At 45.1% G+C, this 25,326-nt stretch overlaps 1 protein-coding gene across 2 annotated transcripts; it reads left to right on the forward strand.

Moving 5' to 3' along the window:
* The first annotated feature begins 532 nt into the window (after positions 1-532).
* Positions 533-25,326, forward strand: LOC140207514 (cell adhesion molecule CEACAM5-like). 2 transcript variants are annotated; one of them, XM_072276041.1, is made up of 12 exons: positions 533-609; positions 812-1,129; positions 6,137-6,412; positions 7,621-7,881; positions 12,042-12,317; positions 13,526-13,786; positions 18,638-18,758; positions 20,103-20,158; positions 20,558-20,622; positions 21,814-21,855; positions 23,260-23,303; positions 23,677-25,326. In XM_072276041.1, the coding sequence occupies exons 1-12, from the start codon at positions 558-560 to the stop codon at positions 23,678-23,680; spliced, it is 1,776 nt and encodes a 591-aa protein (XP_072132142.1). In that variant the 5' UTR covers positions 533-557; the 3' UTR covers positions 23,681-25,326. The 2 variants fall into 2 exon arrangements, with proteins under 2 accessions (XP_072132142.1, XP_072132143.1); XM_072276042.1 differs by lacking the exon at positions 23,260-23,303.

Genomic DNA, 25,326 nt, shown 5'->3' on the forward strand with positions numbered 1-25,326 from the left:
GATTCAGCCGATGACGTGCTTTCCTGTGTGAATGTATAAACATGAGACGCCAAGCAGAGATTCTCTGAGAAGGAGTTTACAGCTGCTGGCCCGAATCGCCGCCGACCCTCCAGTGAGGATTAGTGTGTGTTCTCATCGTTTTAGGTTCCTTCAATCTCCATCTTCTGGCTCTGCGATCCAATCAGCTCCCGTTTTTCACACAGTGGATTCTCGGGATCTGGCACGGAGGCCAGGAAATGCGGCTGAGTCCACGAATGCAACAGAGATAGTCGCTGCTCTCTCGTGATCGCGTGGATAACGTTCAGTTTACTCTCTCTTTATCACTTCATGTCGCCGGGTGAGAGAAACTACCTTTGAGATCATTATCGGATTCAACACAGCAGCGGATAGTTGGGGAACAGCACACAAGGTTTGATTCAGATCTGAGCAGAGTACAGATTCTCTGATCCAATCAGCGCTGCCGCTTGTGACGTCAGAATCCAATTATCTGCCCCGCAAACCCGGAACTGCGGCTCAGTCTCCGAGTGTAACAGAGATCGGCGCTGCTCTCTGTCGGGATGTCGGGACTGCCCTTCGCAGCGCTCGTTCTTTGTCTCTGCATAACGGCGGGTGAGGGTCACTCTCTCGAACAGTCAGTGGTCGGATAATCATCAGAGTGGCGGGTGGTTGGAGTCATGAAAATCAGGGTTATAAGGGTCGACCTTACTGAGCTATGTCGAGACCCCTGGTATTTGTACAGATTGAGATACGTGCAGTTCTCGATTCTATCCGTGTCTGTCGCTTTTCCCTCATACGATTTTCTCTCTGTCAGGTGAGTCTCAGCAGTTTACCATTTTCGTTGAGCGCAGCCAATTAAGTGTCACAGTCGGGGGAAATGCGCTCTTTTCAGTGCGGCCGTCGGGCAATGTCATCAGTGGAAACTGGAGTTTTAACGGGGAAACAATCGCCCAGTGGATCAACCAGACCGTGACCGTTGACAAGGCCTACACATCGCGGGCTTATGTATTCATCTCCAATGGGTCGCTTCTGCTGAAGTCGTTGAACATGTCGGACAATGGGGAATACCGTGTGACTATCGTTCCAACTAATGGCTCCCGAACCTCAGCGACCATCTTTCTGCGTGTTATTGGTAAGTGAGACAAAGCTTTACAGAGTCATGCAATCTCGGACTATAACATTCATTTTTATTCCTGTGGCGACAGAATACAATATGACCTGTACTTGTAGTTGTTGGATGACCCATTGTTTCTGAATGAAAAAAAAAATTCTACCGAGGGAACAACACAGATCTGCATTAGATTTAGTTTGAAGATCCTCTCGGACAACGTTCGGCTATGATCGGTGGCTGTGGGTGGTGAACCTCGCCTCTAGCGCACCCTGCCGGTCCCAATTTGCGGACTGTTCAACTCTCACCCGGCCCAGTAAAGCTGTAGATTAGTAACTACAACAGGATCAATGAACAGTCCACGGGAGTGGACAAGACAACATACAGTGCAAATACAAATATAAATAAATAGTCATAAATACTCAGGACATGAAATCACGGGGTAAGGGTCCTTAAACTGAGATCATTGGTTGTGGGAACATGTCACTGGATGGCCAGTGGGTGTAGTTATCCGCTTTGTTCTAGAGCCTGATGGCTGAAGGGTTGTAACTGTTCCTGAACGTGGTGGTGCGAGTCCTCAGGTTCTTGTACCTTCTACCTGATGTCAGCATCGCGAAAATAGCATGTCCTGGGTGGTGAGGATATTTCAGGGCAAATTATGTTTTCATCCGACAGCCGTTCATGTAGATGCACTCAGTGCTTGGGAGGGCTTTACCGGTGATGAACTGGGCCGTGACCACTACTTTTTATAGGATTTTCCATTCAAAGGCATTGATTTTTCTCATACCAGGCCGCGAATTTTATGTTCCCTGGCGCCCACCGCTTTATTTTCACCATGGATGTCCACTCCCTATATACTTCCATCCCCCATCAGGAAGGTCGCAAAGCTCTACGCTTCTTGTTGGTTTCCAGACCTAATCAGTTCCCCTCTACCACCACCCTACTCTGTCTAGCGGAATTAGTCCTTACTCTTAATAATTTCTCCTTTGGCTCCTCCCACTTCCTCCAAACTAAAGGTGTAGCTATGGGCACCCGTATGCGTCCTAGCTATGCCTGCCTTTTTGTTGGCTTTGCGGAACAATCGATGTTCCGTGTCTATTCTGGTATCTGCCCCCCACTTTTCCTTCGCTACATCGACGACTGCATTGGCGCTGCTTCCTGCACGCATGCAGAGCACCTTGACTTTATTAACTTTGCCTCCAACTTTCACCCTGCCCTCAAGTTTACCTGGTCCATTTCGGACACCTCCCTCCCCTTTCTAGATCTTTCTGTCTCTGTCTCTGGAGACAGCTTATCCACTGGTGTCTACTATAAACCTACTGACTCTCACAGCTATATGGACTATTCCTCTCCTCATCCTGTCTCTTGCAAAAATGCCATCCCCTTCTCGCAATTCCTCCGTCTCCGCCGCATCTGCTCTCAGGATGAGGCTTTTCATTCTAGGACGAGGGAGAAGTCTTCCTTTTTTAAAGAAAGGGGCTTCCCTTCCTCCACTATCAACTCTGCTCTTAAACGCATCTCCCCCATTTCACGTATATCTGCTCTCACTCCATCCTCCCGCCACCCGACTAGGAATAGGGTTCCCCTGGTCCTCACCTACCACTCCACCAGCTTCCGGGTCCAACATATTATTCTCCATAACTTCCGCCACCTCCAACGGGATTCCACCACTAAGCACATCTTTCCCTCCCCCAATTTCTCTGCATTCCGCAAGGATCGCTCCCGGCACAACTCCCTTGTCCATTCGTCCCCCCCCCTCCCCCATCCCTCCCCACTGATCTCCCTCCTGGCACTTAGCCTTGTAAGCGGAACAAGTGTTACACATGCCCTTACACTTCCTCCCTTACCACCATTCAGGGCCACAAACAGTCCTTCCAAATGAGGCAACACTTCACCTGTGAGTCGACTGGGGTGATATACTGCGTCCGGTGCTCCCGATCTGGCCTCTTATATATTGGCGAGACCCGCCGCAGACTGGGAGATCGTTTTGCTGAACACCTACGCTCTGTCCGCTGGAGAAAGCAAGATCTCCCAATGGCCACACATTTTAATTCCACATCCCATTCACATTCTGACATTTCTATCCACGGCCTCCTCTACTGTAAAGATGAAGCCACACTCAGGTTGGAGGAACAATACCTTATATTCCGTCTGGGTAGCCTCCAACCTGATGGCATGAACATCGACTTCTCTAACTACCGCTAATGCCCCACCTCCCCCTCGTACCCCATCTGTTACTTATTTTTATACATACATTCTTTCTCTCACTCTCCTTTTTCTCCCTCTATCCCTCTGAATATACCCCTTGCCCATCCTCTGGGTCTTCCCCCCCCCCACCTCCTTGTCTTTCTTCCCGGACCTCCTGTCCCATGATCCTCTCGTATCCCTTTTGCTTATCACCTGTCCAGCTCTTGACTCCATCCCTCCCCCTCCTGTTTTCTCCTATCATTTTGGATCTCCCCCTGCCCCTCCCACTTTCAAATCCCTTACTCACTCTTCCTTCAGTTAGTCCTGACGAAGGGTCTCGGCCTGAAATGTCGACTGAACCTCTTCATAGAGATACTGCCTGGCCTGCTGCGTTCACCAGCAACTTTTATGTGTGTTGCTTGAATTTCCAGCATCTGCAGAATTCCTGTTGTTCCCAAATTATACCTGTTCCGTTTTGTGTGAAACAATTTCCATTGGCTCCAAAACATTAACACTAACACTGAACTTTGGATCATTTCAGTAGCGATAGTTTCTCTGGATGATTTGAGAAACTGTTGTCAGTATTTCTGTCCTGTGTTTGCCAGTGATTATGCATCATCTTTCTCATTGCCAAGTCACCCTTGCCTGAAGTGAATTGTTTCCTTCTTCCTCCTTCACGAGCTCCATTGATTTGACATTTTTGTCGGGTTTGTTTTGGAAAAATGAAATTTCAAAACGCCATGGCGTCGCAGATTAAAACAGGAAGGAAACAGTCCCTTCGGCCCAACATGTCAATGCCGACCCCTGCATCTCCTTGGTATTCGCAGTTGCTGCGTTCGGTCAATTACATTCCAAACCATTCCGTTCCAATTGTTTATCGAAGTTCGTCTTAAATGTTGCAGCTGTGTTCAGCTGGACAACTTCATCAGGGAGCTCATTCCAGGTGCTTATTACCGTCTGTGTTACCTTTCCTTAGACCTCTTTTAAACCTCTCCCTCTTATCGTGTATCGCTGTCCCCCTAACGCAGATGAATTTGTCATGTGGAACCTTGTTAAAGGCCTTACTGAAGACCATGTAGACAAAATCCACTGTTCTAGCTACACCGAATCCCAGCAAATCCAAACGTTTTGTCAGACCCGCAGAATTACCACACTGACCATTCGCGATCAAGCCTTGACTATCAGAATGATGGTCGAGGTTATCTCTTAGAAATCCCTTAAATACTGTTCCTGTAACTGAAAACACGCTCTCTGGCCGGGGGTTTCCCAGCTTGAGCTTCCCACTCATCGTGATAAATGGAACACAATTACCCAATATCCGACCTTCTGCACATTTTTCCGTAACGTACATATGCTACAAGATCTCAGAATGATCAGAATTCCTTCAGTTTTAAGATAGCAATCGATGAGGTACGGTGTCGACATTGCGGGAGAAATTAAATTAAATTTGATCAATTTCAATTATGACTCCATTAGGCGGGAACTCTGGAGAGTTATTTTAAACAGTTGATTTTAGGGACGTCCACACCTGCCACGTGGAACTCCTTAAGCACCAACTGCCCAGTGCACAATAGACAGGACGTTTGTTCCAGTAGAAGGAAGGACAAGCGTCTGACTATCAGAGCTCTTTAAATGACGAGACAGCAGTGAATTTACCCAGGAAGACAAAATGTAAAGATTTGGAAGCTAAAGCAAAAAAATGATTCTTGATTTTTTTAATAGTTTACGAAATAAACTGGCAGAGAACTCAAAATGGAGCTAGGAGTATTGGCTCTCCTGAAGATCAATAAAGTGAATAAATCCACACTCCTATTCAGAGAGTGAAGAGACCAATGGCAAATATCTTCCTATCCCCTCTCCAGAGAAATGAGGTCCCGGAGGGCTGGTGACCGGATAATGTTTCACTATTTAAAATGGGAAAGTTTCGTTCTATAAGAAGCTTGTGGAGGCATTAGAGACGGCGCAGAGGTGGCTGACAAGGATGCTGCCTGAGTCAGAGAGCACGGGCAATAAGATTGTGCGAGTCATAGACGGAGTCGACAGCCTGCATATTTTATTTTATCTTTTCATGATCATAAAGCCAAACATTCATCTTTAGACAGAATGAGAAGAACTCAATTAACCTGCAAACGGTGCAGAAAGTATTCATAAGGATGCAAACAGAATGGGCATGTTTTGGCGTTAGACGTCTTGTTCGATCGAGATCTTCATCTGGGAGGGTGGGAGGCCGTTGCATGACCATATAGAGGAGACTAAAAAGCACGAGGGGAACAGCTTATCTCGATGTTCACGTATGTCTCAGCATGATGGGTCTAAAGTGAAGAAAATAGATTGATACCGAGTGAGGTACAATTTAAAAGGGACCCAAATAGCGACATCTTCATGCAACCTGTGTTTCGTAAGTGTTAGGAACTGCCGGAGGGAATGCTGGGGGTGCGTGCAACTTTAATGTTCAGAAATCATTTAGATTGTAAAAGGATATAACAGCTTGTACACGGTCCAGTCGCAGGCAAATGGGAATAGTTCAGGGAGACATCCTGGTCATCATGAAGGAAATCGGCCGAAGGGCCTCTGAGATGATCTATCACGCCATGGATAAGCCTGAAGGGAGAGGATTTCAGAATACTGGCTCTGAGTGAGCGGAGAATGAGGAATGAAGAGACGTGTCTCAGCTCCAGTGTTTTCATCTCAAACCTTATGACCATCAAATGGAATTATTGTTTAATGTTAACTTATTATGGAATGATAAATATTTGATTTCGTTTTCAGATACGGAACGGGATCTATAAACTTCCAGATTATATTGCTGATCTGAGCACTAACCAATCGCCTATGTTTTAACAGAACCTGTTTCCAATGTCACCGTAACATCTAATGCCACCAGACTGATAGAGTACAGTGACAGCGTCGCGATAACCTGCTTCGCAAGAGGCACGGAAGTCTCTTACCTGTGGCTTAAGGAGAACAGCCCGATAATTCCCGGTGGCAGGTTTGAACTGAGTGCCGATAACAGCACACTCGCTGTTTCAGGAGTGCGACGGACAGACGAAAATTTCACCTGCAGAGCAAGTAACTTGATAAACAGCTCGACAAGCGCCCCGTTTCATCTCGATGTCTACTGTAAGTAACCCGAGTCTCCGGTAATTACATATCATTTTACAAGTCCTGCTGGATACGGGGTTCCGGGAGAGTGGGATTATATCAGTGAATGTTACCCTAGAAATAAACAACTACAGGCAAGCACCGAAGTAACTGAACAGTTGATTGGGAGACGGATTCGAGTCTGTCTCGGGCGCTGGTGAATTAAAATTGAAATTTTGAATTTCCAACCTCAAATCCGAGTCGCATTGCGTCGGGATGAAACTACCACATCGTCGGTTCACTTCTGCACTGCAGATGAAAGAAATGTGCAGGATAAACTGCTCTGTCCTACAAGTGTCTTCACGATGCGTTTTTAGATTTTCCAATCACCACAGTTCAAAGGCAATTGTGATCTACATGAAATTTGGGTGGGGTGCCTATCCACTCTATCCGTTCCTCTTAATAAGTTGTATACCTCTATCATGCCCCCTCTCATCCTCCTTCTCTCCAAAGAATAAAGCCCTAGCTCCCTTAATCTCTCATCATAATGCATACTCTCCAAACCAGGCAGCATCCTGGTAAATCTCCTCTGTACCCTTTCCAATACTTCCGCATCCTTCCTGTAGTGAGGCGACCAGAACTGGACGCAGTACTCCCAGTGTGGCCTAACCAGAGTTTTGCAGAGGTGCATCATTACATCGCGACTCTTAATCTCTATCCCTCGACTTATGATAGAGACTGAACATAGAATATTGAATCTGAAAATGGGCCCGTCCATACACGCTGTAAATTGGAGAGTTCCTATAATTACATGCAAGGTCAGTGACGTGACAGTATGGTGTACGCCCACGTGAGATTCTGCCCGAACCCTGATTACATTAGTGACTGTACCTACACTCCAAGCTGCCTTACTTTAGCACCGCAGAGAGACGTCGGCTATTTTGTTTGGAAAGGTTTTCCTGAATTATTTTCCACAAACCCCACACCTAGAGAAGTTATGCAAAAGAATACGCTTATGTCTGGCGTGCATTGTCTCCAGTTTGGAGAAGGAAGCGGGTCTGGGGATGATCTGACACTGTTCCCCGACTCTCCTATCCTACTTACAGCGCGTGTCTTCCAGAAAAATGCATTCGCTGGTGTACAGGAGCACTTTCAACGGTGATGGGCTGTTCCTCCTCTTACGCTGAGAAACTCTGATGTATTTCCTGTGTAATTTTCTATCAATCCGTTTTGTCCATTTGTTTTAGACGGACCGGACCGTCCATATATCATCACTCAACCGAACTCCTCTCTTCACGTTGCCGGAAGCACCATAAGGTTAACATGTTTGACACAGTCGCGGCCAGTTGCTGAATTGAAATGGCGACTGAACGGTGCCCACCCACAAAGTGGGCAGGTTCTCAACCTCGACAACATCTCTGTCAGCCAGACGGGAAGCTACACTTGTGAGGCCTATAACGATGTTACAAACAGGAACAATACCTCAACCACGCAAATCAAAGTGTTCGGTAGGCAGTCTGTTTCTCCCTTTCTTGAGGTCATTTAATTAATGATGTTGGTGCAGTCAGGCCGGCGTGTCTGAACTAAATGCCTGAACCCGATCAGAATATTGACTACGATATCAATCCACGATGTTGCATAGTGATGAATAACAGTATTGATTCAGATGAAAAGCGGAATTGTTTTGACTTGCGGATTGCATTACAAATACTACCTTGCTGCAGTTAAGATCATAAAGCCATAAGGTATTGGAAGGAGGATTGGACCATTTGGCCAATGGAGTCTGTTCCGCCATTTCATAATTCGTGATCCAACATTCCTCACAGTCACAATCGCATTCGTTTCCGCATCTTCCTTCATGCCCTGACCAATCAAGAATCATTCATCCTCTGTTCATATTTACGTAACGACATGGCTTCTGCCTTAAACTTGCATAACAACATGGTCTCTATAGCTGCCTATGGATTATAATTCCCAGATTCACCACCCTCAGGCGAAATGAATTCCTTTTCGTCTCCGTTCTAAAAGCACGCCACTCTATTCAGAGATTTTGCCTTCTGGTATTAAACTCTCCCACATGAGAAACATCCTCTCCACATCCACTCTACTAAGGCCTTTCACAATTCGGTAGGTCTCCATGACGTCACCCCATATTCTTCTAAATTGCAGTAGGTAGAGGCCCAGCACCTTCACTCTCTCGTCTCCTGAAAGGCCGTTCAAAGCTGGAATCATTTTGGGGAATCTCCTGCAGTTTCATCACATTCTTTCTAAAACGAGGATCCAAAAATAGATCACAATACTCCAGGTGAGGTCTCACCAGTGCTTTATAAAGCAGCATTTCATCCTTGCTTTTATATTCTAGAACCCTTGAAATGCATGCTAACATTGCATGACCCCTGATACTTGGAACTTTCAACATATCACCAGTATATTCTGCGGTGAAGGCTGATGCAAAATACTAATTCAGTTCTTTCACCAATTCGTTATCCCCCATTACTACCTCACCTGCCAGGTGAGGCGACACTTCACCTGTGAGTCGGTCGGGGTGATATACTGCATCCGGTGCTCCCGATCTGGCCTCTTATATATTGGCGAGACCCGCCGCAGACTGGGAGATCGTTTTGCTGAACACCTACGCTCTGTCCGCCAGAGAAAGCAGGAATGCCCAATGGCCACACATTTTAATTCCACATCCCATTCACATTCTGACATTTCTATCCACGGCCTCCTCTACTGTAAAGATGAAGCCACACTCAGGTTGGAGGAACAATACCTTATATTCCGTCTGGGTAGCCTCCAACCCGATGGCATGAACATCGACTTCTCTAACTACCGCTAATGCCCCACCTCCCCCTCGTACCCCATCTGTTACTTATTTTTATACACACATTCTTTCTCTCACTCTCCTTTTTCTCCCTCTGTCCCTCTGAATATACCCCTTGCCCATCCTCTGGGTCTTCCCCCCCCCCCCCACCTCCTTGTCTTCCTTCCCAGACCTCCTGTCCCATGATCCTCTCGTATCCCTTTTGCCTATCACCTGTCCAGCTCTTGGCTCCATCCCTCCCCCTCCTGTTTTCTCCTATCATTTTGGATCTCCCCCTGCCCCTCCCACTTTCAAATCCCTTACTCACTCTTCCTTCAGTTAGTCCTGACGAAGGGTCTCGGCCTGAAACGTCGACTGCACCTCTTCATAGAGATGCTGCCTGGCCTGCTGCGTTCACCAGCAACTTTTATGTGTGTTGCTTAAATTTCCAGCATCTGCAGAATTCCTGTTGTTCCCAATTTATACCTGTTCCGTTTTGTGTGAAACAATTTCCATTGGCTCCAAAACATTAACACTAACACTGAACTTTGGATCATTTCAGTAGCGATGGTTTATCTGGATGATTTGAGAAACTGTTGTCAGTATTTCTGTCCTGTGTTTGCCAGTGATTATGCATCATCTTTCTCATTGCCAAGTCACCCTTGCCTGAAGTGAATTGTTTCCTTCTTCCTCCTTCACGAGCTCCATTGGTTTGACATTTTTGTCGGGTTTGTTTTTGGAAAATGAAATTTCAAAACGCCATGGCGTCGCAGATTAAAACAGGAAGGAAACAGTCCCTTCGGCCCAACATGTCAATGCCGACCCCTGCATCTCCTTGGTATTCGCAGTTGCTGCGTTCGGTCAATTACATTCCAAACCATTCCGTTCCAATTGTTTATCGAAGTTCGTCTTAAAAGTTGCAGCTGTGTTCAGCTTGACAACTTCATCAGGGAGCTCATTCCAGGTGCTTATTACCGTCTGTGTTACCTTTCCTTAGACCTCTTTTAAACCTCTCCCTCTTATCGTGTATCGCTGTCCCCCTAACGCAGATGAATTTGTCATGTGGAACCTTGTTAAAGGCCTTACTGAAGACCATGTAGACAAAATCCACTGTTCTACCTACACCGGACCCCAGCAAATCCAAACGTTTTGTCAGACCCGCAGAATTACCACACTGACCATTCGCGATCAAGCCTTGACTATCAGAATGATGGTCGAGGTTATCTCTTAGAAATCCCTTAAATACTGTTCCTGTAACTGAAAACACGCTCTCTGGCCGGGGGTTTCCCAGCTGGAGCTTCCCACTCATCGTGATAAATGGAACACAATTACCCAATATCCGACCTTCTGCACATTTTTCCGTAACGTACATATGCTACAAGATCTCAGAATGATCAGAATTCCTTCAGTTTTAAGATAGCAATCGATGAGGTACGGTGTCGACATTGCGGGAGAAATTAAATTAAATTTGATCAATTTCAATTATGACTCCATTAGGCGGGAACTCTGGAGAGTTATTTTAAACAGCTGACTTTAGGGACGTCCACACCTGCCACGTGGAACTCCTTAAGCACCAACTGCCCAGTGCACAATAGACAGGACGTTTGTTCCAGTAGAAGGAAGGACAAGCGTCTGACTATCAGAGCTCTTTAAATGACGAGACAGCAGTGAATTTACCCAGGAAGACAAAATGTAAAGATTTGGAAGCTAAAGCAAAAAAATGATTCTTGATTTTTTTAATAGTTTACGAAATAAACTGGCAGAGAACTCAAAATGGAGCTAGGAGTATTGGCTCTCCTGAAGATCAATAAAGTGGATAAATCCACACTCCTATTCAGAGAGTGAGGAGACCAATGGCAAATATCTTCCTATCCCCTCTCCAGAGAAATGAGGTCCAGCAGGGCTGGTGACTGGATAATGTTTCACTATTTAAAATGGGAAAGTTTCGTTCTATAAGAAGCTTGTGGAGGCATTAGAGACGGCGCAGAGGTGGCTGACAAGGATGCTGCCTGAGTCAGAGAGCACGGGCAATAAGATTGTGCGAGTCATAGACGGAGTCGACAGCCTGCATATTTTATTTTATCTTTTCATGATCATAAAGCCAAACATTCATCTTTAGACAGAATGAGAAGAACTCAATTAACCTGCAAACGGTGCAGAAAGTATTCATAAGGATGCAAACAGAATGGGCATGTTTTGGCGTTAGACGTCTTGTTCGATCGAGATCTTCATCTGGGAGGGTGGGAGGCCGTTGCATGGCCATATAGAGGAGACTAAAAAGCACGAGGGGAACAGCTTATCTCGATGTTCACGTATGTCTCAGCATGATGAGTCTAAAGTGAAGAAAATAGATTGATACCGAGTGAGGTACAATTTAAAAGGGACCCAAATAGCGACATCTTCATGCAACCTGTGTTTCGTAAGTGTTAGGAACTGCCGGAGGGAATGCTGGGGGTGCGTGCAACTTTAATGTTCAGAAATCATTTAGATTGTAAAAGGATATAACAGTTTGTACACGGTCCAGTCGCTGGCAAATGGGAATAGTTCAGGGAGACATCCTGGTCATCATGAAGGAAATCGGCCGAAGGGCCTCTGAGATGACCTATCACGCCATGGATAAGCCTGAAGGGAGAGGATTTCAGAATACTGGCTCTGAGTGAGCGGAGAATGAGGAATGAAGAGACGTGTCTCAGCTCCAGTGTTTTCATCTCAAACCTTATGACCATCAAATGGAATTATTGTTTAATGTTAACTTATTATGGAATGATAAATATTTGATTTCGTTTTCAGATACGGAACGGGATCTATAAACTTCCAGATTATATTGCTGATCTGAGCACTAACCAATCGCCTATGTTTTAACAGAACCTGTTTCCAATGTCACCGTAACATCTAATGCCACCAGACTGATAGAGTACAGTGACAGCGTCGCGATAACCTGCTTCGCAAGAGGCACGGAAGTCTCTTACCTGTGGCTTAAGGAGAACAGCCCGATAATTCCCGGTGGCAGGTTTGAACTGAGTGCCGATAACAGCACACTCGCTGTTTCAGGAGTGCGACGGACAGACGAAAATTTCACCTGCAGAGCAAGTAACTTGATAAACAGCTCGACAAGCGCCCCGTTTCATCTCGATGTCTACTGTAAGTAACCCGAGTCTCCGGTAATTACATATCATTTTACAAGTCCTGCTGGATACGGGGTTCCGGGAGAGTGGGATTATATCAGTGAATGTTACCCTAGAAATAAACAACTACAGGCAAGCACCGAAGTAACTGAACAGTTGATTGGGAGACGGATTCGAGTCTGTCTCGGGCGCTGGTGAATTAAAATTGAAATTTTGAATTTCCAACCTCAAATCCGAGTCGCATTGCGTCGGGATGAAACTACCACATCGTCGGTTCACTTCTGCACTGCAGATGAAAGAAATGTGCAGGATAAACTGCTCTGTCCTACAAGTGTCTTCACGATGCGTTTTTAGATTTTCCAATCACCACAGTTCAAAGGCAATTGTGATCTACATGAAATTTGGGTGGGGTGCCTATCCACTCTATCCGTTCCTCTTAATAAGTTGTATACCTCTATCATGCCCCCTCTCATCCTCCTTCTCTCCAAAGAATAAAGCCCTAGCTCCCTTAATCTCTCATCATAATGCATACTCTCCAAACCAGGCAGCATCCTGGTAAATCTCCTCTGTACCCTTTCCAATACTTCCGCATCCTTCCTGTAGTGAGGCGACCAGAACTGGACGCAGTACTCCCAGTGTGGCCTAACCAGAGTTTTGCAGAGGTGCATCATTACATCGCGACTCTTAATCTCTATCCCTCGACTTATGATAGAGACTGAACATAGAATATTGAATCTGAAAATGGGCCCGTCCATACACGCTGTAAATTGGAGAGTTCCTATAATTACATGCAAGGTCAGTGACGTGACAGTATGGTGTACGCCCACGTGAGATTCTGCCCGAACCCTGATTACATTAGTGACTGTACCTACACTCCAAGCTGCCTTACTTTAGCACCGCAGAGAGACGTCGGCTATTTTGTTTGGAAAGGTTTTCCTGAATTATTTTCCACAAACCCCACACCTAGAGAAGTTATGCAAAAGAATACGCTTATGTCTGGCGTGCATTGTCTCCAGTTTGGAGAAGGAAGCGGGTCTGGGGATGATCTGACACTGTCTCCCGACTCTCCTATCCTACTTACAGCGCGTGTCTTCCAGAAAAATGCATTCGCTGGTGTACAGGAGCACTTTCAACGGTGATGGGCTGTTCCTCCTCTTACGCTGAGAAACTCTGATGTATTTCCTGTGTAATTTTCTGTCAATCCGTTTTGTCCATTTGTTTTAGACGGACCGGACCGTCCATATATCATCACTCAACCGAACTCCTCTCTTCACGTTGCCGGAAGCACCATAAGGTTAACATGTTTGACACAGTCGCGGCCAGTTGCTGAATTGAAATGGCGACTGAACGGTGCCCACCCACAAAGTGGGCAGGTTCTCATCCTCGACAACATCTCTGTCTGCCAGACGGGAAACTACACTTGTGAGGCCTATAACAATGTTACAAACAGGAACAATACCTCAACCACGCAAATCAATGTGCTCGGTAGGCAGTCTGTTTCTCCCTTTCTTGAGGTCATTTAATTAATGATGTTGGTGCAGTCAGGCCGGCGTATCTGAACTAAATGCCTGAACCCGATCAGAATATTGACTACGATATCAATGTAGTTGTATGTTGCATAGTGATGAATAACAGTATTGATTCAGATGAAAAGCGGAATTGTTTTGACTTGCGGATTGCATTACAAATACTACCTTGCTGCAGTTAAGATCATAAAGCCATAAGGCATTGGAAGGAGGATTGGACCATTTGGCCAATGGAGTCTGTTCCGCCATTTCATAATTCGTGATCCAACATTCCTCACAGTCACAATCGCATTCGTTTCCGCATCTTCCTTCATGCCCTGACCAATCAAGAATCATTCGTCCTCTGTTCATATTTACGTAACGACATGGCTTCTGCCTTAAACTTACATAACAACATGGTCTCTATAGCTGCCTATGGATTATAATTCCCAGATTCACCACCCTCAGGCGAAATGAATTCCTTTTCGTCTCCGTTCTAATAGCACGCCACTCTATTCAGAGATTTTGCCTTCTGGCATTAAACTCTCCCACATGAGAAACATCCTCTCCACATCCACTCTACTAAGACCTTTCACAATTCGGTAGGTCTCCATGACGTCACCCCACATTCTTCTAAATTGCAGTGGGTAGAGACCCAGCACCTTCACTCTCTCGTCTCCTGAAAGGCCGTTCAAAGCTGGAATCATTTTGGGGAATCTCCTGCAGTTTCATCACATTCTTTCTAAAACGAGGATCCAAAAATAGATCACAATACTCCAGGTGAGGTCTCACCAGTGCTTTATAAAGCAGCATTTCATCCTTGCTTTTATATTCTAGAACCCTTGAAATGCATGCTAACATTGCATGACCCCTGATACTTGGAACTTTCAACATATCACCAGTATATTCTGCAGTGAGGGCTGATGCAAAATACTAATTCAGTTCTTTCACCAATTCGTTATCCCCCATTACTACCTCACCTGCCAGGTGAGGCGACACTTCACCTGTGAGTTGGTCGGGGTGATATACTGCGTCCGGTGCTCCCGATCTGGCCTTCTATATGTTGGCGAGACCCGCCGCAGACTGGGAGATCGCTTTGCTGAACATCTGCACTCTGTCCGCCAGAGAAAGCAGGATCTCCCAGTGGCCACACATTTTAATTCCACATCCCATTCCCATTCTGACATGTCTATCCACGGCCTCCTCTACTGTAAAGATGAAACCACACTCAGGTTGGAGGAACAACACCTTATATTCCGTCTGGGTAGCCTCCAACCTGATGGCATGAACATCGACTTCTCTAACTTCCGCTAATGCCCCACCTCCCCCTCGTACCCCATCTGTTATTTATTTTTATACGCACATTCTTTCTCTCACTCTCCTTTTTCTCCCTCTGTCCCTCTGACTATACCCCTTCCCCATCCTCTGGGTTACCCCCCCCCCCGTCTTTCTCCCTGGACCTCCTGTCCCATAATCCTCTCGTATCCCCTTTTGCCAATCACCAGCCCAGCTCTTGGCTCCATCCCTCCCCCTCCTGTCTTCTCCTATCATTTTGGATCTTCCCCTCCCACTCCCACTTTCAAATCTCTTACTAGCTCTTCCTTCATTGAGTCCTGACGAAGGGTCTTGGCCTGAAACTTCGACTGTACCTCTTCCTAGAGATGCTGCCTGGCCTGTTGCGTTCACCAGCATTTTGTGTGTGTTAGTACCTCACCACCATCGTTCTTCAACGTCCCGATATCCACTCCCGCTTCTCTTTTCACTCTTGATGTACGTGAAGACACTTTGCCTGTCGTCATTAATATTATTGGCTAGAGTACTTTCGCATTCATCTTTACCTTCTTAATTACTTTTAAACTGACGTTTGTTTTTTTTTAAATTTTCCGCTAAATATGCAGGTTCCCATTTATGGATGTTTACCGTTTAGATTGCTTACCGACTATTTTACTTATTTACTGGTTAAAATTACAAAAAAAAGCAGCGCAAGGATTTATTTAAAGCTAATGTTATGCCTTTAATTGATCAGATTAAACATCTGCTTACTAAATGCTCACCAATGCCTTTGTCACTGTTAAATCGGATTAATGCTATCAAGGCGATTATTTTACCTCAATTCTTATATTTATTTCAAGCGGTGCCAAATTTTTTTCCGAAATCTTGTATTGATAATGTTGATTCTAAAATCTGTTCATATATATGGCAGAATAAAACTCCTGGGTTAGTTTAAAGATACTTACAGAAGTCTAAAAGGGAGGGTGGGCTGGCACTGCCGAACTTTAGATTTTACTATTAGGCAATTAATATTCGATATTTAAAAATTTGGACATGAGAATTGGACACAACTTCAAGTCCACATTGGATATATCTTGAATTCAAATCTATAAAAGGGTTTTCATTGGGTTCTGTCTTAGGGACTTCCCTTCCCTTTGCTCTTTCTACATTGCATAAACAAACGGATAATCCAATAGTTAAATATACTTCACGAATATGGTTTCAATTTCTAAACTTTTTCGGGTTGAATAAATTTATTCTAGAAAGCGCGGTTATATCTTTTTTAACCCTCTATTATGGATCAAGTCTATATGTTTTGGAAAACCAAAGGTAAATGAGATCTTGTAATCTATTTTTGGATAACTGTTTCATGTCCTTTGAACAATTATCTAATACATATAATTTGTCTACATCCCATTTCCTTAGATATTTACAGTTTAGAAACGTTTTAAATGCTGTTCTTCCTAAACTACCCAATCATCTAACTTCCCATTAATAATTGTTCCATTATAAATCCTGCTTTTGGACAATGTGTTGGCTTTCACTTCTCTTGTTAGCCACGGTTAGCCATGTTTCCTTTAGAATATATCTTCCTCCTCTGCCGTCATCCCTGCCAGTGTTCTTTTTCAATTAAAACTGGCCATCTCCTCTCCAGTGCTTCTCTAATTTCTTTTGACGCACTGACTTCAGCTTCTCCTTCTCAAATTTCAGGATGAATTCGATCATGTTGTGATCACTTACGCCAACGTTCTTTTTTTTCCCCTTAAATTCAATTCTGGCTCATTGCACAACACCCAATCCGGAGCAGCTGAGCTCGTACCGATATCTGTCTCCACAGCATCTCCACGTACCGTTGTAACAGTCTGATTTCCATCTCCCTGCAACTCCACTTTAAACCCTATCGAACAACAACAATAAAACATCCCGGAAGGACAATCCAGTTCAGGAGCAAACCGTCCCTTCGGTGTCGGTCGCAACATCCCTGGAAGAGAGCCCAATGATCATAATTCGCATTCCCTTCCTCCTTCGCCACTCCTTTGCCACGTGTTAGATATGAAATGGTTCTAGTTCTTGCTTCAAGAGCAAGTGACACTGGTGTCTTATTTTCACATGTCCCAGGGAACAATTGAACTGTAACCAAGTACAATTTTGTTTTACTGTGATCTGATAGATAATGCACACACTTGCTGCAGGGAAAAACCAAGTATGCGGAAACTCTGAAAGAAGAATACTTTATCACCTTAAGTGACAGCAGATGGCGTTTAATGTGAATAAGTGTGAGGTTATTCACTTTGGGAGCAAGAACAGGAAGGCAGATTATTATCTGAACGGTGTGGAGTTAGGTAAGGGAGAAATACAAAGAGATCTAGGAGTACTTGTTCATCAGTCTCTGAAGGTGAATGAGCAAGTGCAGCAGGCAGTGAAGAAGGCTAATGGAATGTTGGCCTTTATTACAAAGGGAATGGAGTACAAGAGCAAGGAAATCATTTTGCATTTGTACAGGGCCCTGGTGAGACCACACCTGGAGCATTGTGTGCAGTTTTGGTCTCCAGGGTTAAGGAAGGACCTTCTGGCTGTGGAGGAGGTGCAGCGTAGGTTCACTAGGTTAATTCCTGGGATGTCCGGACTGTCTTACGCAGAGAGGTTAGAGAGACTGGGCTTGTACACGCTGGAATTAAGGAGATTGAGGGGGATCTGATTGAGACATATAAGATTATTAAGGGATTGGACAAGATAGAGGTAGGAAATACTTTCCAGATGCTGGGAGAGTCCAGTACCAGAGGGCATGGTTTAAGAATAAGGGGTAGGTCATTTAGGACAGAGCTGAGGAGGAACTTCTTCTCCCAGAGAGTTGTGGAGGTGTGGAACGCGTTGTCTCAGAAGGCAGTGGAGGCCAATTGTCTGGATGCTTTCAAGAAGGAGCCAGATAGGTATCTTATGGATAGGGGAATCAAGGGTTATGGGGACAAGGCAGAAACCGGGTAATGATAGTAGTTGATCAGCCATGATCTCAGAATGGCGGTGTAGGCTCGAAGGGCCGTATGGTCTACTTTTGCACCCATTGTCATTTGTTTATTGAAAGGATGGCAATATTTTGTGACGGAAGTGGTGAAATTACGTCCGCAGCCGTTGTAAGTTTAAAACATGAACGAACAGCATGTCTGATAGCCGATAATATAGGGGGCAAATGCCGTCAGAAATGACAGAATAGCCGGGGCTGTGACGGTGTGCTTTAGCAAGGAATTATTAAAGAACCACTTCGAGTTGGAAGATTCTCAAATCTATTTAGATTGTAAACCGAACAAATACCCAATTGTTCTTTTGGTCACAGACAGGAGATAGCGAACTTATCTCGTTTTATTGATCACAATCTATTTTCAATGTCCAGACTGGCGACCAGAATATTTCAAAGCGTGGATCGACGTTCAAATCTGAACTGTCTGGGACAAAATAATCGATTCCAAACTTACATAGTCAAATAGTTATTAAAATCAATTTGCCACTGAAAAAGATGAGTTTTCGCAGATGTAATATATAAATTTGCTCTGTGTGTTAATAGCTAAAACAGATGGTATTTTTACCCTCGGCTCTGGCGCAATCGCAGGCATTATGCTTGGTTTACTTGGCGTGGGCCTGATCGGTGGAATCACTGGATGGTTGACCGCGAGGAAAACTGGCGGGTAAATGCATTTTTCTCAGAAAATCACTACTTCTGTCAATAATTGGGGGAGGTGTTTTTGCAGAAATGACACATTGAAAACTTTGAACGCGAATTTGCGATGCGACAGCTGACTGAAGCAAATTACACAAACTGGAGCTGGAGGGCACTGGCGAGTCAGGCATTATTTGTTGGGGGACATGAACAGACCCTTTTGGGTGCGGAGATGCAGGATGAGGAAGTGCTTCACAGGGCACAGAGAGTTCTGCGATTTATTACCGTGGCAACAATTATTGGAGTCAGAAATGTGTACCTAACAGGGACAGAACTCTTGGCCGTATTGAAAATGTATTGTTCATGTCTCCTCACCATATGACAGGAGGCAAGCTAAGGATTCAGAAATGGTGCAGAAGAAATATACCAGAGCGGATACTGGGTTCAGGGATAGATTGTGCTTTTGGAAGACAGCTGTTTCCTGGAAGGCATTTAAGGTGGAGTTTATACTGAAACTCATAAACATCAGAGTTTCATATGTGAGTTTGAAGTTGCTCTTCCACATCACTGAGTCCAGGATTAAAGACTAGAGACTCTAGATGAAAGAGGCAGGCATTACAAGTCAGGGTGAATGGTTTGCTTTCCAGCAGTTTGCTGCTGGAACAGGGGGCGCTCTGTTTGCAGATCTCCTGAGGGCGGATCAACTGCGGCCTTTAAGAGGGAAATGGATAATTAAATGGTGACGATTCATGTGCAAGGTTCAGGAATGGAACACGGACGGTGCATTGGTGTAGATCCTCACCAGGCACTGAGGTCCTTTTCCGTGAGATAACGGATCTATGAGTGAATATTACCCTGTCGATAACAATCAGTTTCAGTCACAGTGGAGCAGTTGGTCAATCCGCACGTCCCCGGTGTTTAAGGAAAATGGGGACCGCTCGGTCTCCACCTGTTGGCATTTTAAACCTCTTTACCCAAGGAGGAGCTAAAATTGATTAGCAACTCTAGAATTATGCCACAGATCAGGAGACATCCGTGGACAGAATCAGTATTATCTTGTACGTGGACGTGGCTTTCCTGAAGTGTGAGCATTTGTTTGAAAGTGGGCTGCGTTCATTAATGCAGGTGTGTCACTTTCTCCTGGAAAGCTGAGGTCCGAAATTCCAGAACGTTTTCTATCCATAACCCATTATGGTCACTGTTGTTGAGATCGAGTAGGACTGGAATCGGGTATCCAATAACAGGAACAGTATCAAGGAATGAATAGAAATTATCAAATGGAATTATAGGGGTCGTTCTCCTTCGGTGTATCAGTGAAGGAAAGTGACATCCTGCCGAATTCATGTTTTGACCTTTGTTTCTGTTTATTCAGCATCAAAGATCCACCGCAATCCAAACACGACACGAGCACCAATTCCGGAAAAAACAGTGAGTGAACCCAGTTTGAACTGTTCTATTACTGAGCCCACGGAAATCTAAACATTGCATTTAAATATGGAAGCTCATAGCGCACACAAGCTGGAGGTCGTTTTATCTTGCCTATCGTTTGGTATCCCAGTGAAAAAAGTTTAAATTTTGAACTGAACATTACAATATCAGGGAGAGATGGAATTGCAGGTTAGTGGACTTAATTTCCCTTCATATTGATCAATATAGGCCCTCAGTTACTGGTCTTCTGTACAAGAGATTACGTGTTTCTGACAACTGGATGGGACGTGGCTCACGCTATGGTTGCATTTTGTTTGGGGCCCGGATTGACGTCTGCAGCACTAACAACGGTCCCTACTGCTCTTCACCGTTGTGACATATTCTGTTTTGCCCCCACAGGCACCTTGGATACAAACGCTGCGGACGCATCGCAAAACTATGAAAATTTCCCAGGGAATGAGCAGGTTGGATGTTTGTATTATGTTCATGGTCTCAGTCATTGTTTTGCGAAGGAAAGATAAGAACATCGGTAATGTGATCGGTAGCGTCCATCGGGCCCTTGGGCACTGATTGGCCATTTATGTAGATCACCGGTTCACATTTCCAGTTAACTGAGGAACAACGCCTCTAAGTAGACCCAAACCAGATAGCAACGAACATCGACCTTTTCCTACCCGTGTTTTTGTTCACTTCCCTCTTGTTCCATTCTTCGCCCTCGACTCTTATCTCTTATCTTCACATGTCCATGAACTTCCCCGGAGACTCTCCATCTTCGATTTCTACCATGGTCCCGTCTCCTCTGTAATCGGATTCATTTTCCTTCAGCGCTTTACCTTCCCCACTGTCCAGGCCCACCATTCACCTTCCACATAGACAACCTTCCTCTCCCCCACTTATTGTTTTTTTTTTAAATTCTGGCGCCTTTCTGCTTCCTTTCCAGTCCAGCAGAAGGCTTTCGGCCCAAAACGTCGAATGTTTATTAATTTTCATTGATGCTACCTGAAATGCTGGGTTCCTCCGGCATTTTGTGTGCGTTATTCCGGATTTCCAGCACCTGCAGAACTTCTTCACCCGAGTTATTTGCTGTTTCTGCAGAATACATAATTGTTGTACAATGCAAAAAAGACAGCTCTTACTCTGAGTGGAATATATTTCATGAAGGATCCTCTTTAAATGTCCGGTCAAAGCGGGAAAGACACAAGGGGAAGCGGTGGTTAGGTCTGCACCTGCCGGACTGTGATTAGCGATGATCTATGTGAACGTTTAGAGAAATAGCAAATACGGTCAGCATCCTGAGGACACAAGTCCATATCCCCTCTCTGTGACGTGCAAATTCTGATCAGGAATAATCTCTCAAGATGTTTGGTTCTGTAGGCGAGCTCCTCGTCAAATAACATTCATCATGCTACCCTTATTGCTGAATGCTTACAAATCATCTAATGCTGTCCGGAAGCGTTCCTGGTGTCAGAGAAAATATGTACTTTCCTGACACTGAATCGGAAACGCGCAGTCTGTCGAACGGCGAATGATGCAATATGCTCCAATCAGCAGTGAATGTGAAAATTGATACTCCCTTTTTTATGTGCAGAGTCAGAATACAATTGTTGTGCACTTGGTTAAACGCTTCAATAGAAATCTTCATGTTCTCGTTCCAGGGCACAAGGAACAATGCAGATGATGGAAATTCCACTTATATGGTAAGGCCTACATTTGCGTCAATGCCTTCTTGAAGTAATTGTTTCCACTTTACACAGTAAGAGACAGACGCTGAAGTGAGGCATTCGATAGCGAAAATGAAATCGAAGAGGCAACAGTTGGGGACAAGGACATGGCGGATCAACTCATGAATTATTAGTGTCAGTCTTTGCTGTGGAGCAAACGATCAGTGTGACAGTGTCAGGACACGGGAGTGGTTGCAGTCACTATAATGAGAAGATGAAAGGCAAGTTGGAAGGGCCGAAGGTAGATAAATCACCTGGACGAAATGGACGAGATTAACTGCACCACAAAATTCTGATGTGGGCCGCTGAAGAGGTAGTAGAAGGATTAGTACTGATATTCCAAGCTACAGATTACTATTGAATTGTTTCTGAGGATTGGAAAATTGCAAATATCACTCTGAGCTTCTTGAAGGAAGGGAAGCGGGTGACAAGGGATTATGTGCCCTTTTGGGAGGTGCAACGAGACCTGGGTGTCATTATACACCAGTCATTGAAAGTGCGCATGCAGGTACAGCAGGCGGTGAAAAAGGCGAATGGTATGCTGGCATTTATAGCGAGAGGATTCGAGTACAGGAGCAGGGAGGTACTACTGCAGTTGTACAAGGCCTTGGTGAGACAACAACTGGAGTATTGTGTGCAGTTTTGGTCCCCTAATCTGAGGAAAGACATCCTTGCCATAGAGGGAGTACAAAGAAGGTTCACCAGATTGATTCCTCGGATGGCAGGACTTCCATATGAAGAAAGACTGGATGAACTAGGCTTGTACTCGTTGGAATTTAGAAGATTGAGGGGGGATCTGATTGAAACGTATAAAATCCTAAAGGGATCGGACAGGCTAGATGCAGGAAGATTGTTCCCGATGTTGGGGACGTCCAGAACGAGGGGTCACAGTTTGAGGATAAGGGGGAAGCCTTTTAGGACAGAGATTAGGAAAAACTTCTTCACACAGAGAGTGGTGAATCTGTGGAATTTTCTGCCACAGGAAACAGTTGAAGCCAGTTCATTGGCTATATTTAAGAGGGAGTTAGATATGGCCCTTGTGCCTACGGCGATCAGGGGGTATGGAGGGAAGGCTGGTGCAGGGTTCTGAGTTGGATGATCAGCCATGATCATAATAAATGGCGGTGCAGGCTCGAAGGGCCGAATGGCCTACTCCTGCACCTATTTTCGATGTTTCTATGTTTCTATGTTTCGCTTGGGGATCATGACTGTCTGTCCCTGATCCTCTTTTCATCATGGTCTGACTATTCCGTGTTACTTTCAGACAGAATTTATTAAATAAGCGCAAGTATTCTTCAGTATTATTGCTGTTCTCTTCTATCACAAAATGCTTTTAATAACAAAATGCTGCTAATCATGCTGATTTCCTCACATTAACAGGGACTTGTGCTGCAGGACCGATCTGCTTACAGTGATCTGAAGAGGTATGTGAATGGAATATTGGCCTGACGATACACAGTGTCACTTGTAAAGGAAACGTACCTACTAATTTCAGGTCTGTGAGCTATGCAGTGCCATGGTTGTGTCCATGTATATACTACACTGTGATTAGCAGTTTCGTGACACTTAACAGGGAAAGATGCGAATTAGGCGGTATCATACAGCGTTATATTGATATTGAAAGGAACAAATTTCCTGGGCCCCTGGCGACATGAAATATACTAGTTGTTTTCAAGGTTGCATTGTCATGATGTTTGGTACAGATTCGAAAATCATCACCCCGTAATTGAAACTCACCAGCAGCAGCACTTCCGGGTTACTGACGTAGTCAACATAAATGGTGTGTTGTTTCCTCAGATGACGTCACTGGTGAACGGAAGAGGATAGTTGGCAGGTGAATTGACACAGAGGAAGGACAACCATCGAGGAAAAAGCCATCGTTCAGAATGTCTTTCCTTGTTTCTGTATAATTGTTCCCCATGTCTCCGGAGGATTCTCTCTGCGTTTCACATCCTCACGATGAAGATATCACTGAAGGTTTTGACTCGTTAGTATCAAAGCAGCTTAGTTTTCTCAGCTCAACCCAGACCTTTCATCCCGTAATTGCCACCTCCACACTGCCACCAACATATTCCCTCTCAACGTTGCTGTGTGATACAATTTCTATACCGTCCTGACCCCCATCATGGGCCGATAGTTTTCTGACCACTTGGTACGCTCAGAAACATGAAATATCGTAGTGTTTCGCTCTCAACCCCCAGCATAGCTCCGTTATTCACTTGGCGTGAGGCCGGTTCAGCGGCACAAGCGGCCAAGTGGGAATAATTCCATTAATTTCAACCTTAGCGTCACGGAGCTCGCTGTGAGCAAGGGATACGTATTCGCCCACTGAATATTGTGTCAGTCTCCTCGTATTCAGCTTCCATTAGTGTCCCAGAGGCAGAAACCCATTTGGACAGAGTGGTGGGGATACGAGGATGGAAGGCAGGAGTGTCTATCCAGGGACTAGAAAGTACCTAATAAGCTTTAGTGTTTCCAAGCGAAGCAGCAAATAACATAGTCTCTCTGCTCTTAAGCCTCAATCAACCCTATTTTACTCAGGTGCTGTTAGCATTGCGAGTTCGGAGATGAAGTCCGGCGTCATGTGTAATAAATCTGTAGATCTCCCTATCCAAAGTCCGTGAAGATTAATTGGTCATTGTAAAGTGTCCCGTGGTTAAGTTACTGTTAGAACATCGAACATAGAAGATAGAAATCTACAGCAAATTACAGGCTCTTCGGCCTACAATGTTGTGCCGATCATGGCACCTACTCTGGAAACAGCCCAGAATTACCCTGCCACACAGCCCTCTATGTTTCTAAACTCCATGCGCCGATCTCACAGACACTTAAAAGATCCCCACAACACCCTGGAGGAACTCAGCAGGTCGGGCAGCATCCGTGGAAAAGATTGGTCGACGTTTCTGGCCGGAACCCTTCGTCGGGACGTTCCGGCCCGAAACGTCGACCGATCTTTCCCACGGAGGCTGCCCGACCTGCTGAGTTCTTCCAGCGTGCTCTGAGTGTTGCTTTGACCCCAGCATCTGCAGATTATTCTGTGTTTGCACTTAAAGATCCATTGCATCCGCCTTCGCTGGGAGTGCATTCCACGCACCCTGCACTCTCTGTGTGAAAATCTTACCTCTGACCTTCCCCTTGTACCGACCCCCAAATTCCATAAAGCTATGCTCTCTCGTGTTAGCCATTTCAACCCTGGGGAAAAGCCTCCAGCTGTCCACACGATCAATCACCGTCATCGTCTTGTACACCTCTCTCAGTCACCTCTCATCCTCCGTCGCTCCAAGGAGAAAAGGCGGAGGTCACGCAACCTATTCTCATAGACCAGGCTCTCCAACCCAGGCATCGTCCTCGTAAATCTCCTCTGTTAATGGGGTTTGTCGTCGGTTGCTGAAAGGCTATTCCGCGCTTTACGGCTGAATAATAAACCTAATAAAACTGAAAACTTTG

The sequence above is a fragment of the Mobula birostris genome, chromosome 13 (assembly GCF_030028105.1).
Source record: "Mobula birostris isolate sMobBir1 chromosome 13, sMobBir1.hap1, whole genome shotgun sequence".
NCBI classification, from domain to species: domain Eukaryota; kingdom Metazoa; phylum Chordata; class Chondrichthyes; order Myliobatiformes; family Myliobatidae; genus Mobula; species Mobula birostris.

Bases quoted from the DNA above. Each gene is read 5' to 3' on its own strand.
- LOC140207514 (XM_072276041.1), top strand. From the start codon at position 558: ATGTCGGGACTGCCCTTCGCAGCGCTCGTTCTTTGTCTCTGCATAACG. The intron at 20,159-20,557 runs GTGAGTGAACCC...TTGCCCCCACAG, and splicing joins CACCAATTCCGGAAAAAACA to GCACCTTGGATACAAACGCT. The intron at 21,856-23,259 runs GTAAGGCCTACA...TCACATTAACAG, and splicing joins ATGGAAATTCCACTTATATG to GGACTTGTGCTGCAGGACCG.